The 20,413-nt window shown below is 34.6% G+C and overlaps 1 protein-coding gene across 2 annotated transcripts in view; it reads left to right on the top strand.

Moving 5' to 3' along the window:
- The window catches only part of PRKG1 (protein kinase, cGMP-dependent, type I), a 1,343,769-nt gene that overhangs the window by 1,297,896 nt on the left and 25,460 nt on the right, over positions 1-20,413 (top strand). For both annotated transcript variants that reach the window (XM_012659754.1, XM_012659753.1), the window contains exon 10: positions 11,613-11,709. In XM_012659754.1, coding sequence (XP_012515208.1) covers positions 11,613-11,709 — 97 coding nt within the window. The remainder of the gene's footprint in view (positions 1-11,612; positions 11,710-20,413) is intronic.

The following is a 20,413-nucleotide window of genomic DNA, read 5'->3' as shown; positions in this document are numbered from 1 at the left end:
ATATTGAGTTTCATATTCTATCTGTTTCTCCTATGTCTGGCCAAATATCGCGAGTATTACAGAAATGAAGAAACTGTGGCTACTTCTTCTTCCATTCAGAAGGAGAGACCATCCCTCCCTGTAGTCCCTTCACTTCCTTCTAGCCTACGTCAATGGACACCTGCTTACAGGGCCAACATACAGAACAAGTTTCTAAACTTTCCACCTCCAGTTCAGTAATTTCCTATTCCGATAGGAACAGAAAAAAGGTTTTCTGTCCTTTGTAAATCTGCAGTTCTGTTATGTCTGCAAAATTACACGAGGGTAAATCAGACTGAGAATTCAATCAGATACTGTCTATTCTTTGAAAACATTAAGTGGACATCCAACATTCCAGCCGTTAAACCTGGTAAAGAAAGGTAACAAGTCGAGGAGATATTCTTCTCACATTACATAGCTTGTTCTATTGTGAAAAGACCTTGCAAAACCAAATTAATCCACCTAGGACATGTGAATTCAGTAGCTGTTAAATCCTAAAAGAAAGTTTAATAACTTGTTTGAGGAAAAGGGAATTGAAAACAGTGAAGTGAGAATAGGGTATAGTCAAAAGTTCAACTGTATCTCTGGAAACTATGTGGGGAAAAAGAAGCCAAATATGAAAAAAATATTCTCTAGTTGTTAAGTGGCATAAAGAATAATTATTACAGGCCTGAATTCCCCCTTCCAATTTCCTTCATTCATCTTTTCCTTCACAAATCACAAAAAAATGGGAGAAAAAGATTTGTGCTATTCAATTAAACACATACAAGTGCAGAGCCAGGAACTTTATGAAGTGGTAAGTGAAGGTCAGTTTAAGTGTGATAGCAGTATTCATTTGAAACAACAGTACAGCTAAAGTTAATTTGATTACAGATTTATTCTAAACTTCCGTGACAAATGACTGATGTGCTCAGAGAAACAATTATTAAATTAATTTTGTACACATGTAGAAAAGCAAAGCAACTGCCATTTGAGGTATTGAGTTGTTCCCCCTTCACCATTGTCTCTTCACATTTTCACACCTGTGATTTGTGTGAAAATGTATTGAAAGGCACCAGTTTCTAATATTGTCATCTGTTCAAGTCCTGACTGGTGTATTTTATTGTGACCCTTTTGAATGATTGTGCAGATAGCTCAGCAGTGTGGAAATGTGTGATACCTTTATAGAGCTATCTGGATTTGACAGGGACACATGTCCAAGGTAAAAATTATGGAGAAGACCACATTTTAATACAGCTCATTTTGTACTTATTGGTTCCTGTAAGTATATACTGTATTAGAAACTATAGAATAATTATCTCAGCACGTGATCAGAGTTCACATCATCAGTGATAGGTCCTATCAACAGTATGGGTCTTGATATATGACAAAAATGGCACCTCACCTCTGAGACCTTCCTCCCCAAAAACTCATAATTCTAGTCTAATCGTGAGGAAAAACATCAAACTAATCCCAATTGAGGGACATTCTACAAAACACCTGACATGTACTCCGCAGAACTATCAAGGTCTTCAAAAACACAGGAAGTGTGAGAAACGGTCACAGCCAAGGGGGACCTAAGGAGATACAACAAATATATATTATATGAGATCCTGGACCACAAAAAGGACAATAGTAAAAACCAAGGATATCTGAATAAAGTATAGACATTAGTTTAAAAAACCAACAAAACCCTACAGATTGCTTTATCATTCACATTTTTAAAAATTTTATTGATGCAATATTCAGTTTTATTGGCAGCCAAATTAACACCAAATTTCTCATCCAATGGCAGTGACTTGGTAAAAAATGTGAGATGTCTCCTGGGACTTAGTTCATGTGATAAATGTACCAATAACTATTTCTAAACAACTTGACAGGGCAAAAATTTTGCTTCATTTTCTTCTTTTCTACTTAGTATTTTCTATACTAAGAAAGATATACAGGCTTTCCCCATTTCAAGAATATATGGTGTTCTCAAAGATCTTTTGAGAGCAATCACTTAAAGCTTGGACCATTTTCCTGTGGTGTTTGTATACTATATATTAATAATAAGTGTCTGTCACATACATGTCAAATTAACACTAATAGTTCTTTAAAACTTACATATGATCACTAACATTAGTAATTAATAGCTGTATAGACTTACTTATGAATCTCATTTTAGAATACTAGTGCCTGGTCCCAAGTTTCAAGATTTTATCAAGTCTGTTTTTAAACTCAATGCATAACTCTGATACGAATCCTGCAATGGGAGGGAACCTCTGGTCTATTATAGTTCTATTTTGGACATTCAAGCCATATCTTCTTTAGCTGGTGTTCTGGCCCTTGAATCAGGTCTCCTGCCTGCCTCTTTTGCATACCAGGAGCGGAAAGCAAGGTTCCCTGAAATGAAAGCCTCTGGTAGTATTTTCCTGAAGCAGTAGTTTCAGGGGTCTAGGATTGGAGAAGAGGCCTACAGCGAAGGAAAAAGAGAAGCTATAGGTACCAGGGCTTTCTGCAAAGGGTACATCTCTGATGACACTTGGAATCCCAGAATTATCAAGCTGTAAGTGAGCTTCATGGACATGTCTAGTGCAAACTCATTTTGCAGAAAAGGGAATGTCTTGCTCTTGTTGGTCCTGGATCAACTTCCTGATTACTTCTTTTGTTATATTCCTAGAAGCCAGGGAGGATGACTTGTAGTCTTCTTGTTTTCTTCTTGCCACACATTGCATTCTACTCTTCTTTTCATTCTTTGGCCCACTGTAAGCATGACCACATCCCTAAGCCTCCTGTCCGTGAAGTTCATGCAGAATCCTTCACAGATATTCAATTCAGAAGATCACTGCTAGTAACCATAGAGAAAGGACGCAGCCTGGATTTTTATAAAAATTTATAAAGGGAATATTCTGATTCCAGAAATAAAAGCTGACCTCTAGTGTTCGAACCCTGCCTAATCCCTTCTGTTCCCAGTTCAATTTTCTGACTGATCCCTTTGATTAAGATTATGATTAAGACTAATTTTAAAATTTATTTAGGATTAAATGTTCTCACATTTTTTCAAAAGTTTCAACTTCCATATTAAAAAGTGACCTATAAGAAAAAAGCAAAGACTTCTCTTTAGTCTTTGAGTAAAAAAGGGATTTTTATTTTTGAGGGTGAAACTTAGGCTGTCTTTTCCCATCCCTTCTTTAGAAATGTAGGCTATGGCAAAGATGTCTTCATGGAAATTGCAATGAGAGCTCTTCAGTAACAGACATTTTTTCTGGGGTCGTGTGAGGTAGTCAGATGAGAACGAGGGATGTTCCCCCACAGGCCTAAGTTGTTGCAACAGTGAAGACAAAGGAGAAATCATGGTCACCTGTCTTCTTTCTCCTTAAGCCTTACCTCCCTGGCCTTGGGAGGCCAAACCTTGATAGTCATCAGCTCTGGACCACCCTAGTCTACAATAAAAAGCAGACAACTCAGGACTGAGGTTCTGAGCAATGTGGATGAAGGAAAAGGAAGAAATTGCTCTACACTGAGATGAGAGAGAACTTCCTCAGACCACTAGCTTCTAATGGCTATGCATTTATATGAAGGACATATCTATTCTGGCATAAATAGAATTGAGAATTGCATGTTTTTATGTTTGAATACACATATTCAAGTATTTGTATTTTCTAAAGCAAAACAAATCACTAGATAACTCAATAAATGAATTTTTTATTATGGCCTGTGATTCTGTTAAAGTAACAAACACTAAGAGGGGAGAATCTTTAATTCCATTATTGTCAATTTTTTTCGTGGCAATGTATATTTAACTTATGCCCTTGTTTTAGAAAAAAAAATGTCCTCAAACTATGTAGAAATTACTTCAAAGCTGAATAAATAAAAATGCATAATGGTTAATACAGTGACAGTGGGTAGCATATCCTCACCTGATACTTAAATTTTTACAACATATTTTTTAAGCACAAATGCACTTTGATTTGGGGCCCTTTTACTTAACTAGAGCACACACACACACACAAACCACATTATACGCAAGAACACATAGTGCTTAGCTACAAGGAGGCCAAAATTGTTCTTTTTTTTGTTTTTCAAAATTGTTCTTGATTGAAATGTGTAGTAAAAGAGCATACTACTCAAATATATTTTACTGCTTTTACATCTGCCTTTGTTTCTCAAATATCAGAACATTATAAAAACTGCAAAGATCGAATCAGATAGTAAAACTGTTATAGATCACAAATCAGAATGCCAGATCCCTGTGCCAGGGTCTTTGTGGGACCTTGGCTAAGTCACTTACCATCTCTAGACTTAATTCCTTTATTTTTAAAAATGTGGAGGTGCGGGGAACGTGGCCAGTGTTCCCTGCAAAAAAACCGGGTCCCTTTGGTAGAATTGTAAGGGATAAGAAAATAATAGAGAGAAATGGAAAATGGAAGAAATAAAAGAATACACTGAGACAAAGATATAGTTTTATAAGTTTATAAAGATTATAGGCAAAGCGGGAGCTCAGAGGGCTTGGACCTCTCGGTTGGTCTCAAAAAGCGCCGAATGAGGTTTTACATGGTAACTTATAGGAAACAGTGAACAATTGTCAGGGGTAACAGATTTACATAACAACAAGTAGTATCTCTCAGGTTAACAGATTTTTAAAAGGCTTTTACAGAAGGCTTCTACAGATTCTTTAACTAATTCTATTTACGTGAGCGAACGGTTACAAAGTCTTTCAAAGGTTAATTTCTAAATTCTAAGGTAAGTTTATCATTTAAACAGAGGGGTTAAACAGAGATATGTAAGCTCTATGTTTATTAGGTTATTGTGAATGGAGACAGGTAGTCTAGAGTGGTTTAAACAAAAGCTTTGCTTTTAGCCATTCAGGAAGCTGTCGTTTCCGGGAAGCTGTTTGTACCGGAGGGCACTCCATTGTCAGCTCTCAGCCTATAGTTTTTAACAGATTCGCTTGTGGTTTACAAAGCAAATCCAATTCTTTAGGTCTGAGAAACGTGGCGCCTCGTGGGATACAGCCGCTACTGCCTTTCAGAGACGCCCTTCCAGTGTAACAGCATATAAAATGCAAACCAGCACATTCACCTATTCCTTCAGGGCAAAACTCTGTAAAACTCCTAAGACAGATCCTGTCCCCAAACACGTTTAATACTAATTCATGGAGCGACATGGAGGTTGGACTGGATGAGCTACAATGGTGTTGATCCAAATTTTGAACTTTTTTAGTATTTTAAGATTTTGAGATAAAAACATTTCTAAAATTGTATGATACTCCACTATCTTGTTTAAAGGAGATTTATTTGTTTAGAATAAGTGTAAATATGCTATACTGTGAAACACAGAATAGGTTTCTAGTCCTAATTCTTCTGGTGTTTAATTACTGAAACCAATCACTTATCAGCAGCAACTGGTTTACACAGTTGCAAAATAGAAGTAAAAATATTTGTTATCTCATCTTCACGGACAATCAGCGAGGATAAATAAGACAGATTTTTAAATCCTTAGAAGAAAGATACTTTCTAAATGCAAAATATTTGCATTACTATCATTCTTATTATGCAGTAGATACACAAAATGCAATTTTCCTGTGTATTCCTGTTGGCTATATCTCCTCCAGGGAATGTATTTGAAAAATAAGTAGAACTATTTCATGACTGCAGTGTTAAAAGAAAAAAAAAGTTTGTGTTCCTGAAAACTACGATTTTGGAAATAGAAGAAGCAAACTAATGTTATCTCAAATTCCCTGAAGAAGAGATTATACTTTCCAGAGGAAATTGACATAATGAAATACTTTAGATTTATTAAGTTACTTTTAAACTTTTATTTCTTCAAGGTATTCCCTCCACTGCTAAAAGAATGGTGACTATACCTATATGCTGTACAATAAAATACATTAGAAATTGTCACTTTTTTTGTAGAATTTTAGGAATAGGGTTTCTTATATTTAAAAAGATTTTTAAAAACTTTCTAGTAATTGGGACTTTTATGAAAAGACTTTTATTTGAAAAATATGATTTAACAGGAAATAATGTCTGTTTTCCAATGATTCTGCTTTCAAAGTTTAGTTGTCAATAAGACTTCTATACAGCAATTAAGTTATTAATAATAAGAGATTATTGGTGACTTGATTATAGATACTACCCATTTTTATTTTAGTGACTAAGCTTATTAAATTTTAAACATTTGAGAATTAAGGGAATAAGGACACATACCTCCTAACTCTTTTCAGATACACGAAGTTAAAGTAACACAACGAAACAATAGTCCCTGTAGTTTAAGCCCAAATCGCATCTGTGTTAAATATGCAAATAAGTATTATTGGTCCAATTTCCAATGCTACTTTAACTCTATATAGTTATTTTTTCTGGCTGATTTTTCATTTGCTTTGCCAGACCTACAAATTAGTCAATACACCAAGCTTTATTAAATCAGGAACGATTATTGCATAAAATCCTGTGTACCAAATTAAGTGTTCGTTCAGTTACATGGCCATTATTATAGCTTAGATTTATCATAGACCAGGTCTGCATATTTTGTGCTTAGGGTTCACTTTCTGAACGTTATTACCCCCTTTTTAACTATTTCTATAGACATTTATTTATAGATTGCTGTGCTCTTTGATCACATACAAGGTGAAAAAGGATTTCTAGACATTTATCTGAATATTAAAGTAAGCTGGGATTCGGACTTGAGTTATCACCAAATTTATAGTTATTTACATTAAATGTATTTGTCAATACTCCTAGAAAGGCCAAGACATTGAAGAAATCAGGACTTGGAAGGACAAAGCCTTTGGCAAAACCAGGACCATGAGTCCATGAGCTTTTGTCTATGTGCCAAGATGCTCTCTTATATCATTTTTTAAGTTTAGAGTAGACATTAATGGTCCAATTGAATCTCATCTTACCTACTACAGTTATGAAATAAGAAATAAACTCAGTTCTAGATGAGAGTCCACATGTGCTTACTAAAACATTTTATTTTTATGGATTTCCCCAAGAATCGATAAGCCTAAATTCAATAGGAAATAAAAGTATACCCAAGAGCAAACAAGTCCAGGCAATACCATGATAACTGATTTGCACCTATCAAGGTGCTAACATCTACTAATCCACATGCAGATTAAGATGTAATGCTTAGGGACTCTTAAGAGTACACTGCTGTAACTAATTTGGATTACAGATGAGCTGGGTTAAAGCAAATAGGGCCACACTTGCCTTTTCTTCTATTGGCTCTTATTACATAACTTTGCACTTGGCCTTTACTTTAAAAGTGCATATAATAATGTCTGCTTTGTAAAAATAACACTGTGCTATTTCTGCTATTGCAATGTCAGAGTGAAGAAAAAATTATAAGTTTCGTAAGTTTTTTCCTGTGCTGAATCATCATATTTGATTTCCAGTATATAGGGAGAGATGTTCACTTCTTTATAATAATGATCAGTTGTTAGGTATAGCATCCAAATTCTGTTAATTTGAAATGAAAAAAATTGATTCTTGGATATTATGTTAACGATAGAAGAACAATGGCAGTGAATAATAAATGATACTTGATTCTTACTCCTTGGGTTTTTTGGAGGCTGGTGATATTGGAAGAGGTGGAAATATAAAAACTAAATGGCTCTTATCTATTTCCTAAGGAAATGTGAATGTAATACTGTGCAAATATGTGGTTTTCGAAAGAGAGAGGCGGGAGTGGGAGGAGGGAAGAGATTGAGGTTATTCCGGTATCATTCTTCTGTTTCTAGACTATGCACAGGTGTCCTGGTCTCATCGTCTTTATACCTGCAGCTTTATATTTTCATTGCTTTTGGAACCTCCTTTGGTATATAAGCAGAAATGAAAAGAGGAGGTGAAAATGAAGGCAACTTTGTTACTTTTTAGAAGTTCTTAAAATAAAAGCTCAATATTTCACGATTTAAAGAGTACCCCATAGAGATTAGCAATTGTCTGTGGTTTCTAATCAACATAGCCCAGATGAATCTTATTATCAGGCCCATTTGAGAAGTGATATATTATCTCTGCTTTCTTCACCCAATACATGTATTCTCTTGTTGTATAGCTACATGTATGTTGTTAACCTATTTTAGGGCTGTGTACGCTTCCTGTAGGTAAAAGGACAACAGGATGTCAGAATTTGCACTTTGGGGAAGAGGATTCATAGCTTTAACTCTATAGTAAAACAGCAATAATAATAATAACCATAATTTTTTTGAAAAAAAATCATTGTCTAAACCAGATTAAGGGCTATTGGATACATACTTTATCCTTTTTTTATATTTTAAGCAACCAGATATCAGGAACTGTATTTCTTACTAAAATGTATTTCCGTTAGCACTTGGCAACTGTCGTCTCATAAACACTTTTGCCCAGGTGGAGTTTGGAATTGCATGAAGCTGAGCCTAATTCCTTGGACCTAGTACCCTACGGTAGTAAGTTAGGAAGTCGGGTTGCACATTTACCTCCTCAGGCACAAGAAGTTTGTTTAATAGAACAACATCTACTTAACCATTTACTTTCCCCCACTCAAACGTTTATCAACTGTAAAGAAAATAGAATAAAATGAATGGATTGAAATTCTCTTCAAATAATCCCCAAGTGAAGGGAAAAAAATGAAAATGTCCCTCTCAGTTATGAGCCAGAAACAGTTAAATACCTGAAGAAGCTAAATCATCCAGAGCTTAGCTTCTTTTTAAAGGTCGGCCATGCAGTGACTTTCGTGTTTTAAAAAAGATTATTAATTCAAAAAAGGAAAGTGTACAGAGTCTCTCTGTGATTAAGATATAACTTGTCTCTGAAAATAAATTGAAGAAAAATAAATACATGTAAAATATTAAACAGCTAACAACATTTCCTTGATGGGAAAAGAGAAACTGCTATGATCACATCTTATATTATTTGACTTCCCCAAGAATCAGGACCTGAAAAAACAGGAACAGAATGGAGGATCAGGAGCACAATTATCCAAACACACCTTCAAAATGTATCTTATCAATAACAAGATAAAATCACCCAACTAGGTAGTATTTTAAAAATTCACCTAGTAATATTAACAAAGTAATTAGCAAAGATTAGCAAAATATGATCACAATGCTACCAGTCTCTTTTTATTAAGACATACAAAATATTTTATTTAACTGTGATTGGTGCTTCTAGTGTATGGGGAAGTATATGTTTAAGTGGATTTTGATGGTTAAAGAGAAAACGGCCACCATTTGAGATGAAATTTAATATGTCCATCCCATTAGCTAAAATGCCATCAGTAATTAACTAGGTAATAACTATAAACAAAGTCAAGAGGTCTTTAAGTCTTTCCTGTAGATATGCAAAAATAAATAAGTGCTTTATAAGTTTTGGATTCTGTATCTGCCTTTTGTTGGCAAAGTTGCTTTTTTTTTTTTAAGCTATGTTAGCTTTTATAGAACTATTGTTCATTCTTATAATTATAAGACTTGGCAGGAACCCAGACCAATGTATAAAAGCCCAACCCTCTTGCAAGAACTTATCACCTCCAGATCATTGGGCAGCTACTTATATTACTGACCCATTTTAATCCACCTCAAAATTCTTCTATGATTTCTGGAACTTTCTAAGGTTTTTCAGAAGGCTTAGAACTACAGTTTTCAATTCTAACTGTGCATCAAAATCATCTGGCAGCTCTTATAAAATACAGATGTTTTGGTACCACCTCCAGAAATTTCTGATTCACTTGGTCTGTGAAGAGGGCTCAAATTAAGTGTTTTTAAAAGATGATCTGGTAGCTCTGATGTACAACAAAGGCTGAGAATCACTCCACTTGTTTAAGTGTACTTTCAGCCTCATTTGACAGTTCCTGAATATGAGAATTTTGGAGGTGTCTTCAAGGATTATAAGTAATAACACCATACTTTGAATATATAGAATGTTATCAAAATACTCTGAGTTTGCCCTCTTTGTATCTGAGATTTCTAAATCCAGCAAACACATAAATTATTATTCAATAACAAGCTCCTTAAAGATTTAATCATCTGGCTGCCAGGATATGCTTGACGACATACAAGCTGTCACCGGGTCTGATTTCAACAGATGTCCTTTTTTAAGCACCTGTTGGGGTGAACTCTGCCACTGCCCTTTCAATGGGATGCAGTTTTAAGTTTTCAAAAGTAGTGAGCCAGTTGGAATGCTAGAAATGCACATTTGCTGCTTACGTTCCTTCCATTCTAGTAAACCATCTCCTGAATCACTATGTTGATCTCTCGATTGTGTAGTTCATGACAGAAATCTACAAATAGCATTAGGATTGACTAACAGCCTTGTTTATAGAGGCTTATTAGGTTTATTAGAGGGAGTTGATTTCACATAATCAGCTGATAATGAAAACCAATGTTGTTTGTACCCTCTGAGGAGTCTGTCAACAATTGACTTTTTAAAAAATACTAGAACTGTAATTTTAAATTGAAGAATGTTAAAATCTCACCTAGAAAGCTGTTTCCCATGTCTCCTAACTGGAGAGTCTAAGTTTGTGTTTGATTGTAATGGAATAGCTACAATGTTACACAGCTTAATGCCAAACATGCCTGTGACTGATTCTTTTCAAAATGGACATAAACAAGCTGTGTAAGTATCACAACCTCCAGTGCATTCATCATTTCTATCTATAGTATGGTACTGAATCAGGTATTGCCGGGCCGAGGGTCATGGGTTATGCATAGCTATTCAAATACTGTATATTTGAGACAGCTGAATTACTCCCTGATCTGACTTCAGTGAGTGGGCAGATCATCTTCATCTTTATGCCTTCCTGCCCTTTCTAAAAATAGTAAGGCCTTTCACAAGGAGATATTTTAAGCAGCTCATATTCACTTGTCTCATCAGGAGAAGCTTATTTTGGCCACTTGCATGTATCAGATTTGCATGTGTGCATAGTTAGACTCTTGGAACAGTAGCTCATGCTTCTCCACACCGCTCGTATAAGAAACTTGCAGTCATAAAGACGCTGGGATTGCTAGCTGAGAGTTTTGGCTCCGAGTCAGTGAGTAAACATAAACGAAGGAAAGACACTTTTAGGAATGTGACTTTGCTTCAGAAATCATCCATTTCAGACATTTGTACATCAGTCCTCAGCTTTTCGGATCTGTTTTCATAAAAACCTGGCTGCGATTTCACTTCAGAGACCTCCATGATCTTGCCGCTTTTAATAAATATTTATAGGAGGTGCTGCCAGCCCGAGGATAAGGGAAACTAATGAGAAACTGCAACCCAAAATCTGAACGGCAAAAACAAAACCAAGCAAAACCAAAAAATCCAAAACAAAACCAAAAAAGAACAACTCAAACAATCCGTGTTCACAAGAAGACGCGTAGAAAAATACCGAGATGTAACTTTGATTTGATAACTGGATTTATCAGTCACTTGACTGGCATGCAGTGGGTACTTTGTATTTTTCCATAGTACTTTGAAAAACAAGTGCAAATTTCTGTTATTCTGCACAACTGGGACCAAAAAATTATGAGTGTGAGAAAACACAGACTCTAAAAGCAAGATGGAATGTAAGCAGGTAAACCCTGTTCCACAGTCATGTCATTCCAGTGCAGTTGTACGTGGTACTCGTGTTTGCACCTCTAAGAAATTTCCATTTTTTCGCATCAAAAAATCCAGATATGAAGCCGAAGCTGCTTTCTTCGCCAACCTGAAGCTGTCTGATTTCAACATCATTGACACCCTTGGAGTTGGAGGTTTCGGACGAGTAGAACTGGTAGGTGATTGTTCTGTAAATGCTTTTGAAAGCCTCTGCTTCCTTTTCCCCCTAGATTAAGATTTCTTTCTTTTCTCTTTTCTTCTCCCTCATCATTAATTACCATTGTTCCTAAATCAGTACCAAATACTTTCATACAGGCATGTCAGAGTTGCAACAAAGTGAGCTATATTATGCAGTCAATAGACTAAAGATAAAATAAATAGCAAATTACTTTTTAGAAAACCTCTTCGTATTAAGTAAAAAGTAAACACATTTAATTAAAAAGGAATCATAAAGCAATTTTTACCCAGTTGATTTTCTATAATATTTATTTCCTTAGTTATGAGTAGGCTTACTAACAGTGATACACTCTAACAATAATTATAATGATTTAAATGTAAATTTAAATACATATAAAGGAAAATGGGAGATATATATGATATATGAAGTAAATGGTATTAAGTAGTAATTCTGTAATTTTGTTGTTTTAAACACCTGTTTAAATTACAGTTCTAATGGTTTGAATATTTTATACAGTTTATTTCATTCACTTTATATTACAGCTAAATGTTGATAAAGATGATGAAGACAGTTTATATAAGTTCATACATTAAACACATTGCATGAATGTTGTATAAACAATATGAAATTATACTCTATTTTGCATTTGTTTGAAAGAAAAATTTAAAAACTGACATTGTAAGAAAAATTAGGAAAAAAAGGTATTCTGGTGACTGAATAGCTGCATTTCAAGATTGTGTGGATATAAACCCTATTGGAGAACACAGATTAATTTCCACTTCTCAACTGAACATGCAGGAGTCCCTGGTATCAGACACCAGTACAGTATGTTAGGAACTCCCTGAGACTGTGTACAGTGCAGTAAACAGTTACTGTTGCCATTAGTGGTCAGGAGAAATCCCCTTCCATAAAAGCACATTGACCCAGCACCCAGGGCTATTTTTGTTATGTATCCATTTGTATTACAGTTGGGATTTCTGACCTTGACAGGCAAAACTATGTTATTTATTTAAATATTAGATAAGAAGGTTTTGGAGCCATTACGTGTTTCATTGAATTTGCATTATGCATCTTTAACACTGGTTGGAGATGCTGCAGTAATGCTTCTTCTCACTTGAAAGTGCAAGTGTGCCTTTGAAGATCTGAGTTTCAGTTGTGGGAGTAAAAATATCAAGTAAAAATCTAGAAAAACCTCTTGCTTTTCTGAATCCTGTCAATTAATGCAGCCTTAGAGTTATTTTACAAGAACTTTGGTTTTGTGGCTAGTTATAATTGTTTGTATAACTAATAAAGATTTATTAGCAACATTATACATGAACAACTTTGTTTGGAAGTGTTGGAACATATAAGCAGGAGAGAGTTTAGAGCTCCTTGCCATGATTTATTCTTTGGTGTATTTATTTACATAGTTATATATTTCTAAACCCCTCTCTGAATGAAACAGTATAAGGGACAGAATTCCCCAGAGACTGATGTTGGGACTATTTGTTATAGTTCCTTAAATATTATTTTTAAAACACAATGGACAATAAAATTGCTGTTTTCATTGACAGAAAAAAAATTCAGCATTACAACTTTGTGGACTCCTAAAGGCATGATAACTTCAAATTGGGAACCTTCAAGTTGCCAGTGAGATAATTTATGAAATATAGGAAATTATTTAGGATTTTTGAAATATTGGAAATAACTTATAGATACTGAAACCACTTCAAGCTAAGCAATGAAACACCACACTGACAGTGGAAAACCTCTAGGAAATTCCCTGAAAAATGTTTGAGGAGAAGACACAAAGAACAAACCACAAAATTAGTAAAGATTTCATGTGGGCACATAAAAGTTAACACAGTTTAAAAAGACAAAATATGTTCGAGTGCACGTGCGTGTGTATGCATGTGCATGTTTGAGAATACATATATATTTACATATAATATCCATACCTGGAGAAATACCAGATAGTCCAGCCTAGTTTCCTCCTCATGGATATTATATTTTCCTTTTTTACACAGATGCTTATAGACTAATGAAAACCATAATCCTAAGAATTACTTTAGGTTGGAAATATAGCTCAGTTTGCAAAAGCTGTAGATAACATCGATGAATGATAAATCCATGATGGATCATTGTGTACAACTAGTACACTGGGGGAGAGGCACATGTCCTTAACCTCCAAAGTCACAACATCTTGTGTTATCTTGCACAGAGTAGGATAATCAGAGTATCTATATTGTCTTCACTATTCAAAGTGGACCACCAATTTAAATTATCACTAATACCCTAGAATCTATTGCTCTCACTTCTTACCACTTACTAACACCTGATAATATTAATGACTGGGTATGAAAAATACCCAGTAAAATGCTTTCTGTGATGCCATAATTGGGACTTTGACCTCAACACTTCGACTATAATTAGATGTACTGTTGTCGTGGAATATAATGAAGCATCACAAAGCTAGTGGTTGTACCATCAGAGTGGTACCCACACCATTCATAGTTAGGAGAAGGATGTAGGCAGAGCCCCGGTTCTTTAGTGATTACAGAAGTTTTCTCTTCACTCTCCTCTTAGAATGATGCAAGCAAGATGATTTTAGCAATATTTTAGTGCTATTTTTTTTTTTTTTTTGGAGACAGAGTCTCCCTCCGTCACCTGGGCTAGAGCGCTGTGGCATCAGCCTAGCTCACAGCAGCCTCAAACTCCTGGGCTCAAGTGATTCTCCTGCCTCAGCCTCCCAAGTAGCTGGGATTACAGGCGTGAGCCACCGCACCTGGCCTTAGAGTGCTATATTTAAGCAATGAAATCTTTATATTGATTCTTTTCATATATGTGTACATAGTGCTCAATATATTAATACAAAATATGTAATACTTATACCTTGAGCTATGAATCCTTAGTTTAGCAGTAATGTTGATCAGATAAATGACATTACAAAATAATAGCACATGTTACACTTTAATTTTGTATGGTATTTTTAAAAATTTTCCCAGGAGTAAGATTATAAGATTATAAACTCTCCAAAGGGTTGTGAAGAATTTAGAAATTTGAATTTTTGAAACACATTTCCTGCTAGGGCTGAGTTAAGAATGTAGTTTTTTTTTTTTTTTATTTCAGAATGTAGTTTTTTCATCACTCTTTAACATACAATCACGTTTGTGTGATTTAGTGTAGCGATATACCCTTCAGAGACTTCTTAGCGTTTCTTAATTTTTATCATTTATGTCAATTTAGATAAATTTAAATGTAGGAGTATTTTTCAGACAAGAGAATTTCTAAATAGTTTATTGTCAATTTTTGGAGATGAGAACATAATTTTTCCATATAGTAAGAAATTTAAATTTTTATTCAATGAGGAATCCAGAAGGTTGAAGTAAAGATCTTCAATGCATGGGAATTCTGCTCTTAACTATTCATTCAGTCTCTTTCATAAATACTTTTAGCATAAAAGACTTTAATATTAGACATGTCCTGTTCACAACCATTAACTTTGGGCAGTCATTTGTATGCTTTCTTTTCTATTTGCTGGTATACACTATATTTTCTTCCCATGTTCTTTATTTTTAAGAATGAGCTTTCTAATGTGTTCAGCGCTACCTATTTACCGTATGTCTTCCAGAAGGCCACATTTTATTTTTAGTGTCACTTTCAGCAAAATAACTAATCTGTCTTTATATATATGATTTACTCATCAAAGCTCTAAGCACTGCTGTAAGACATCTAGGCAATCATCTTAATTTACAAAGTATGACTGTAAAATGAGGAGATTGATTTTACAAATCACAAGTGAAAATTAGTCCCCTTACTTTATGGGCACATTCCTGATTTAGTTCTTGTCAGAAAGATGCCTGCTTTTCAGAATAGATTTGCACAAGTCAAAGACAAACTTCTTTGTAATCTGCCAATACTATGTCGTGGGTGCTTTAAATATTAGATACTTAATGTATACATTTAGCAATGTAAATGCCTCTTATGGGAAACATAATCTCTGTCTTCTTGGATTATATTCATTCTATATCAGTTGCTATGTATCTGTTTAGTGAACTCTGATAGAAGATAAAAAGTTTAATAAAATAGGCTCTAGGGACTCACCGTCTACTTGGAAGGACAATCACATGAACTAATAAATAAACCCATAAGCAAAGGCATAAGCTCAGTGCATGGAGGAGCAAGACTTCTTGAAGAAGGGAGCATTTCTGAGGTAGAAAGAGAGTTAAGGCGTCAACATAAATAACTTGAAGCATTATGGTTCAGGTTCATGCTTGGTAAAATGAAACTACTACAGGAACCAATGTTTTTAATAAATTAATATTACTTCATTACTAAAATAATCAATCAACCTATAATTTGAATCCTGCTTTATAGTCTTCAAATTGCTTTCATATCCAGTGTATAATTTTGCTCTTGTAGCTATGCTGGGAGGAAAACATGAAGCATGATCCACATTATACAGGAAAGAAGTAAAGAATAATGTATAAAAGGGCCTTAAGGCTACTCAGTCATTGAAAGAACTATTGTTATTGCCCAGAACTACTGATTTTTTAACTAGAAGATTTTTCTGTCACTCTGGCATTTGTCTGCTATGCACCTCTGTTTCTGTCATATCTTCAGAGGTTCCCCTTTCTCTAAAGCTTTTGCTGCTCCTATTTCAGTGGCAAAATGCCAGTGGAGAAAAAAAAATCAGACAGTACGACACGGAAGCCAAAAGCTAGAGCTCTGGAATTTGGCTTTCTGGAAGCAGATTTTACGAGCTGTGTATAGTTAGTCATGTATTTAAACCTGCTGAGCCTCGGTTTCCTCATCTCTAAAATGACAACAATAATAGGATATGTGTCTTATAAGATTGTAAAGATCAAATGAGATAAAGCCCCAAAATAGTGCCTCACATATTCTAGATAAATAGGTGTTGGCAATGTTGTTATTGTTGTTATAATAATAATAATTATTATTAAAATATGCTAATAATAACTCTATTTATCATTTCCAATGGAAAGGAATGGAATGATTTTCCTATTTTCTGTCCCATTGCAAGGCCAAGCCCTGAAAAATGGAAGCATTTTTCCAATATAAGTAAGAGAGTCACAGATCTTCAAATGACCTTCAGTGATAGCTTCTATTAAACTCTCCCAAACCACTAAAGCTCTTTGCTTTCTGATCTGTCATGAGAAGAGATGGGAAACAATTCTCAATCTCCCCATAGTGAACCTCTATGCACCTGAAGTAGTCTGCTTTTATTTATCCATTTCTCTTCTAAATTGTAAAGCCCCACCTCTTAACCTCTCAATAGGAAATCATTTTCGGTGCAAACTACTGAATCATATCCAGTTTCTTCACAGCCTTCTTAAACCCTGGCACCCCAATTGGGCATAATAAGCATCTGGCTCTTGCTAAGTGAAGTAAAAAGGTTACTTCTCATTCCTTTTGTGCCGAAACCCAGTTTATAAATCCCACGGTCAAATTGCCCAGGGCATGTCAAGGAGGTAGAAGTTGAAGAACCATCTCCCACACAGACAAGAATGTGTTGTGTAACAGAGTGTGTGCGCTGTACTTAACAGCCTCCATACCACTCCCATGGCATTTTTGCCCACTGCCTCGGCACAGTGCATCACACGCAACCAGGCCTGGAGCGCTATACGAACTAACGGAAAAAAATAGAAACTAAGAGATGATTAATTAGGAAATTAGGTGATAAACCCATTGCTCAGTCAACAGAGTTTTGTTTCATCGTTAGGAAAGGTGAGCAGCTTAACTCCAAAGGGAAACCCCATGTAAGACGAAAACATTTCAAGAGCTTCCTATTGCCAAGCCACACAGCAATGAAATAGAATAGCTGTGGATTGCTGGGCAGAAATGCCTGGTGTACTCACGGTGATTTATGCTGCCGAAGATGACTGGGGAAACCCTGCTTCCATAAGGCCTTGTGCCCTTCATAACTAAAGTGAATAAGGACTCAACTAGGTCGAAAACTGAAAGATTTCTTCTATTTAACTCAGCCTTTTCTCTCGTGATACTCTTAGTTTATTATTAAATATGTAATTTTTGTTATATGTTTATTATTCAAAAGAATAAAAACTGACACAAATTATTGTGATAAATATTATTGATTTCCAAGAAATTAGTTATTTAAATAGCTAATGAAAATCCAATCCAATAAACACTCATTGAGCATCACTAGGTATAATAATAATATAGTGTGACTCCTAAAATACAAGACAATGTCTAAGAAAGTGTAAGTAGTAAAGTTTATCTCTACTTTGGCATATACAAATAAAGTTAGATATGCATTGATTCATCTTGTTACTACAGAATATATTTTGTACGTTAATAATCGTAATACAATTTAGATTACATGAATGACAAAAAAGAGAACAGTTACTTTCTTACGTATCTTCTGAAATTACAGAAATTTTATGTATTAGCTGTCAATTGAAATGTATATTTTTAATTAAAAGTATTTGAAATTAGTCATAGCATAAGATAAAATGTTAACAGTTCCTCCTCTAAACCTGCATGTGATTCTAGAAAGATCACTGTAAATCTAGAAGACACTGGACATGTCTTTCTAAGAGTTAAGATAATTGGTGATAAAACAACTCATCCAAGTTAACACTTAGGTCACACTTGTTTTTTGTTTTCTGTGACATAAATTTTATTTTTTTTTAATCCAGTGAATTTATGGGGCATGACATTCAGCAAAATTTCATCTATTAAAAAATTTGCAGTTATTCTTTGTGGGATATAGAAATGTCAGATCTTACTTCTCTGCTCTAGGAATTTCTGCCTCCACCTAAATAAGAAGATAAAATTAACACATTTGAAAAATAGCAAGCAAAATCCTTTAGTATTGTATTAATTACTCAGAAGGGTTCTCAATATTTCAGGAGGAGAGAAGTCATTTGGAACTGATGGAACGGAAAAGGCCCCGGGAGGATACATAGAACTGAAGCCAGGCAGTAGAGAATAGTTGGGAATTAAATGAACAGATGGGGAAAGGCCATTCCAGGGAAAGGCCATTCCAGGCAAAGGTTACAACATACAAGTCCACGTGTTGTCACAAGACACTGAGACAAGTGACCAGACTAGGGTGAAGTTGCAGGTGGGAGCAGTGAGAAATATTATTATTAATAGCTGATCACTAGAATATAATTGTCTTATATTCTTAAAGGAGCTTTGACTTGCAAAATAAATAAGTAAATAAAAAGAGGCATTTGGACATTAAGTCAAGTAATGGAAGGGCATAAACACAGACTAGGCTCTAAACTTCCATCCATGAAATGAAAGAATGCACTATAAGGTGACTAGACAGGCTATTTTTAGACAATGCTGCTCCCAGAAATAAACATCATAATTTCTCTACTGACTAAGGTAGGTTACTTTGTGCAAGATGTAGTCCACATCCCTGAAAATTTTATGTAAACACTTCCAAAGAGGGATTCCTTCCATGAGAGGGAAAAACAATCCCCTTGTGCATGTTCGTTATGTCAAAAATAAAATGAAATTGTTTGTCTTGCTTTCTGGGAGAAAAAAAAAAAGCTGGTTATTCTATATGTTTCAGTCTAGCTCATCAATTGTATATATTTAATTTATTCCTAATTAATACTTTGTCCTTCAGATTAGTATGTCCCATTGCCATTGGCATATGCAGCATATTATTAGCTTTGAGGCCAGGAGCTTTTGTGGGCCAGGTGGGTTTGTTCTTAGCCCCTAGCTCCAGACAGCTGCCTTGCAATTTCCCTATAAGAATGGGGAGATCATCACTACCCAAAAGGAGTTCAAGCAAATAAGCTAAATCAGTGGGAGCCACTGTCTGGTCATTACTATGTCCTTGAATGCTGTATTCACATAAACAAAACAGTTTAAATGCTTAAATGTGGCTGTTTTTCATAGATTAAGCTAGCATAAGCAAAAACAGTAGATAGTTGTTGAACAGACTTACCTACACTTGAAATATGTATATATTTGTGTGCAATCATGTAAAAAATTTCAAATACAAAAACAGGAAGGGGGAAGAAGTTATCTTTGTTTAATATCAAAAAAGGTGAAGTTTGAGGATAGCATGTATTAAGACTTTAAAATCTGATTATAAACCATTTGATCAAAATTTTTCTAGTATGCAACAGTTTAAAAATTATAAAGTTATTTATGCCTTATGTCTCAAAAGTATGACTACAATGAAGAACCTTTTATAAGTTAATCAGGTCACATATCAGAAAGAGAGCCGAATTTTGCAATATGTGATCCTTTCTGTCTCATTTCAACTCATTTTAAACCTTCAGCGTCAATAAATGAAAGAAATTAAAATGGCTACATATGATACTCAACTCCACTTATGCGAAGTTTTAGATTGTATGTGTGCTCTAAGTATTAAAATAAATTGAATTATGTGAGATATTTATGTACTAAATTTTGAAATGTGTAAGCAAGTTTTCAAAACCAATGCATGTAGTGTTTCTTTATATGAGTGAAATTATGCATAGAAATCAAAGTCTTGGGTAGATGGAAGAAAATATTTGATTATTTGATGAAGAAAAATAATTTAAAGTACTTCACAGGTAATAAAAATATGTAAATATCAATTTTAACAATCACTACACAATGAAATAAAGTTTATTCAGCACAGATACTCTAGGAAATAAATGTTTATGTTTAAAGAATGATAATTTTTAAATTGTACATTTTAGCAAACAATCTTGAATAATGCTCTCAATGT

This window comes from Propithecus coquereli, unplaced genomic scaffold (genome assembly GCF_000956105.1).
Source record: "Propithecus coquereli isolate 6110/MARCELLA unplaced genomic scaffold, Pcoq_1.0 Scaffold63, whole genome shotgun sequence".
NCBI classification, from domain to species: Eukaryota; Metazoa; Chordata; class Mammalia; order Primates; family Indriidae; genus Propithecus; species Propithecus coquereli.
The sequence above is the reverse complement of the archived record's forward strand: the minus strand, read 5'-3'. Positions and strand labels throughout refer to the sequence as shown.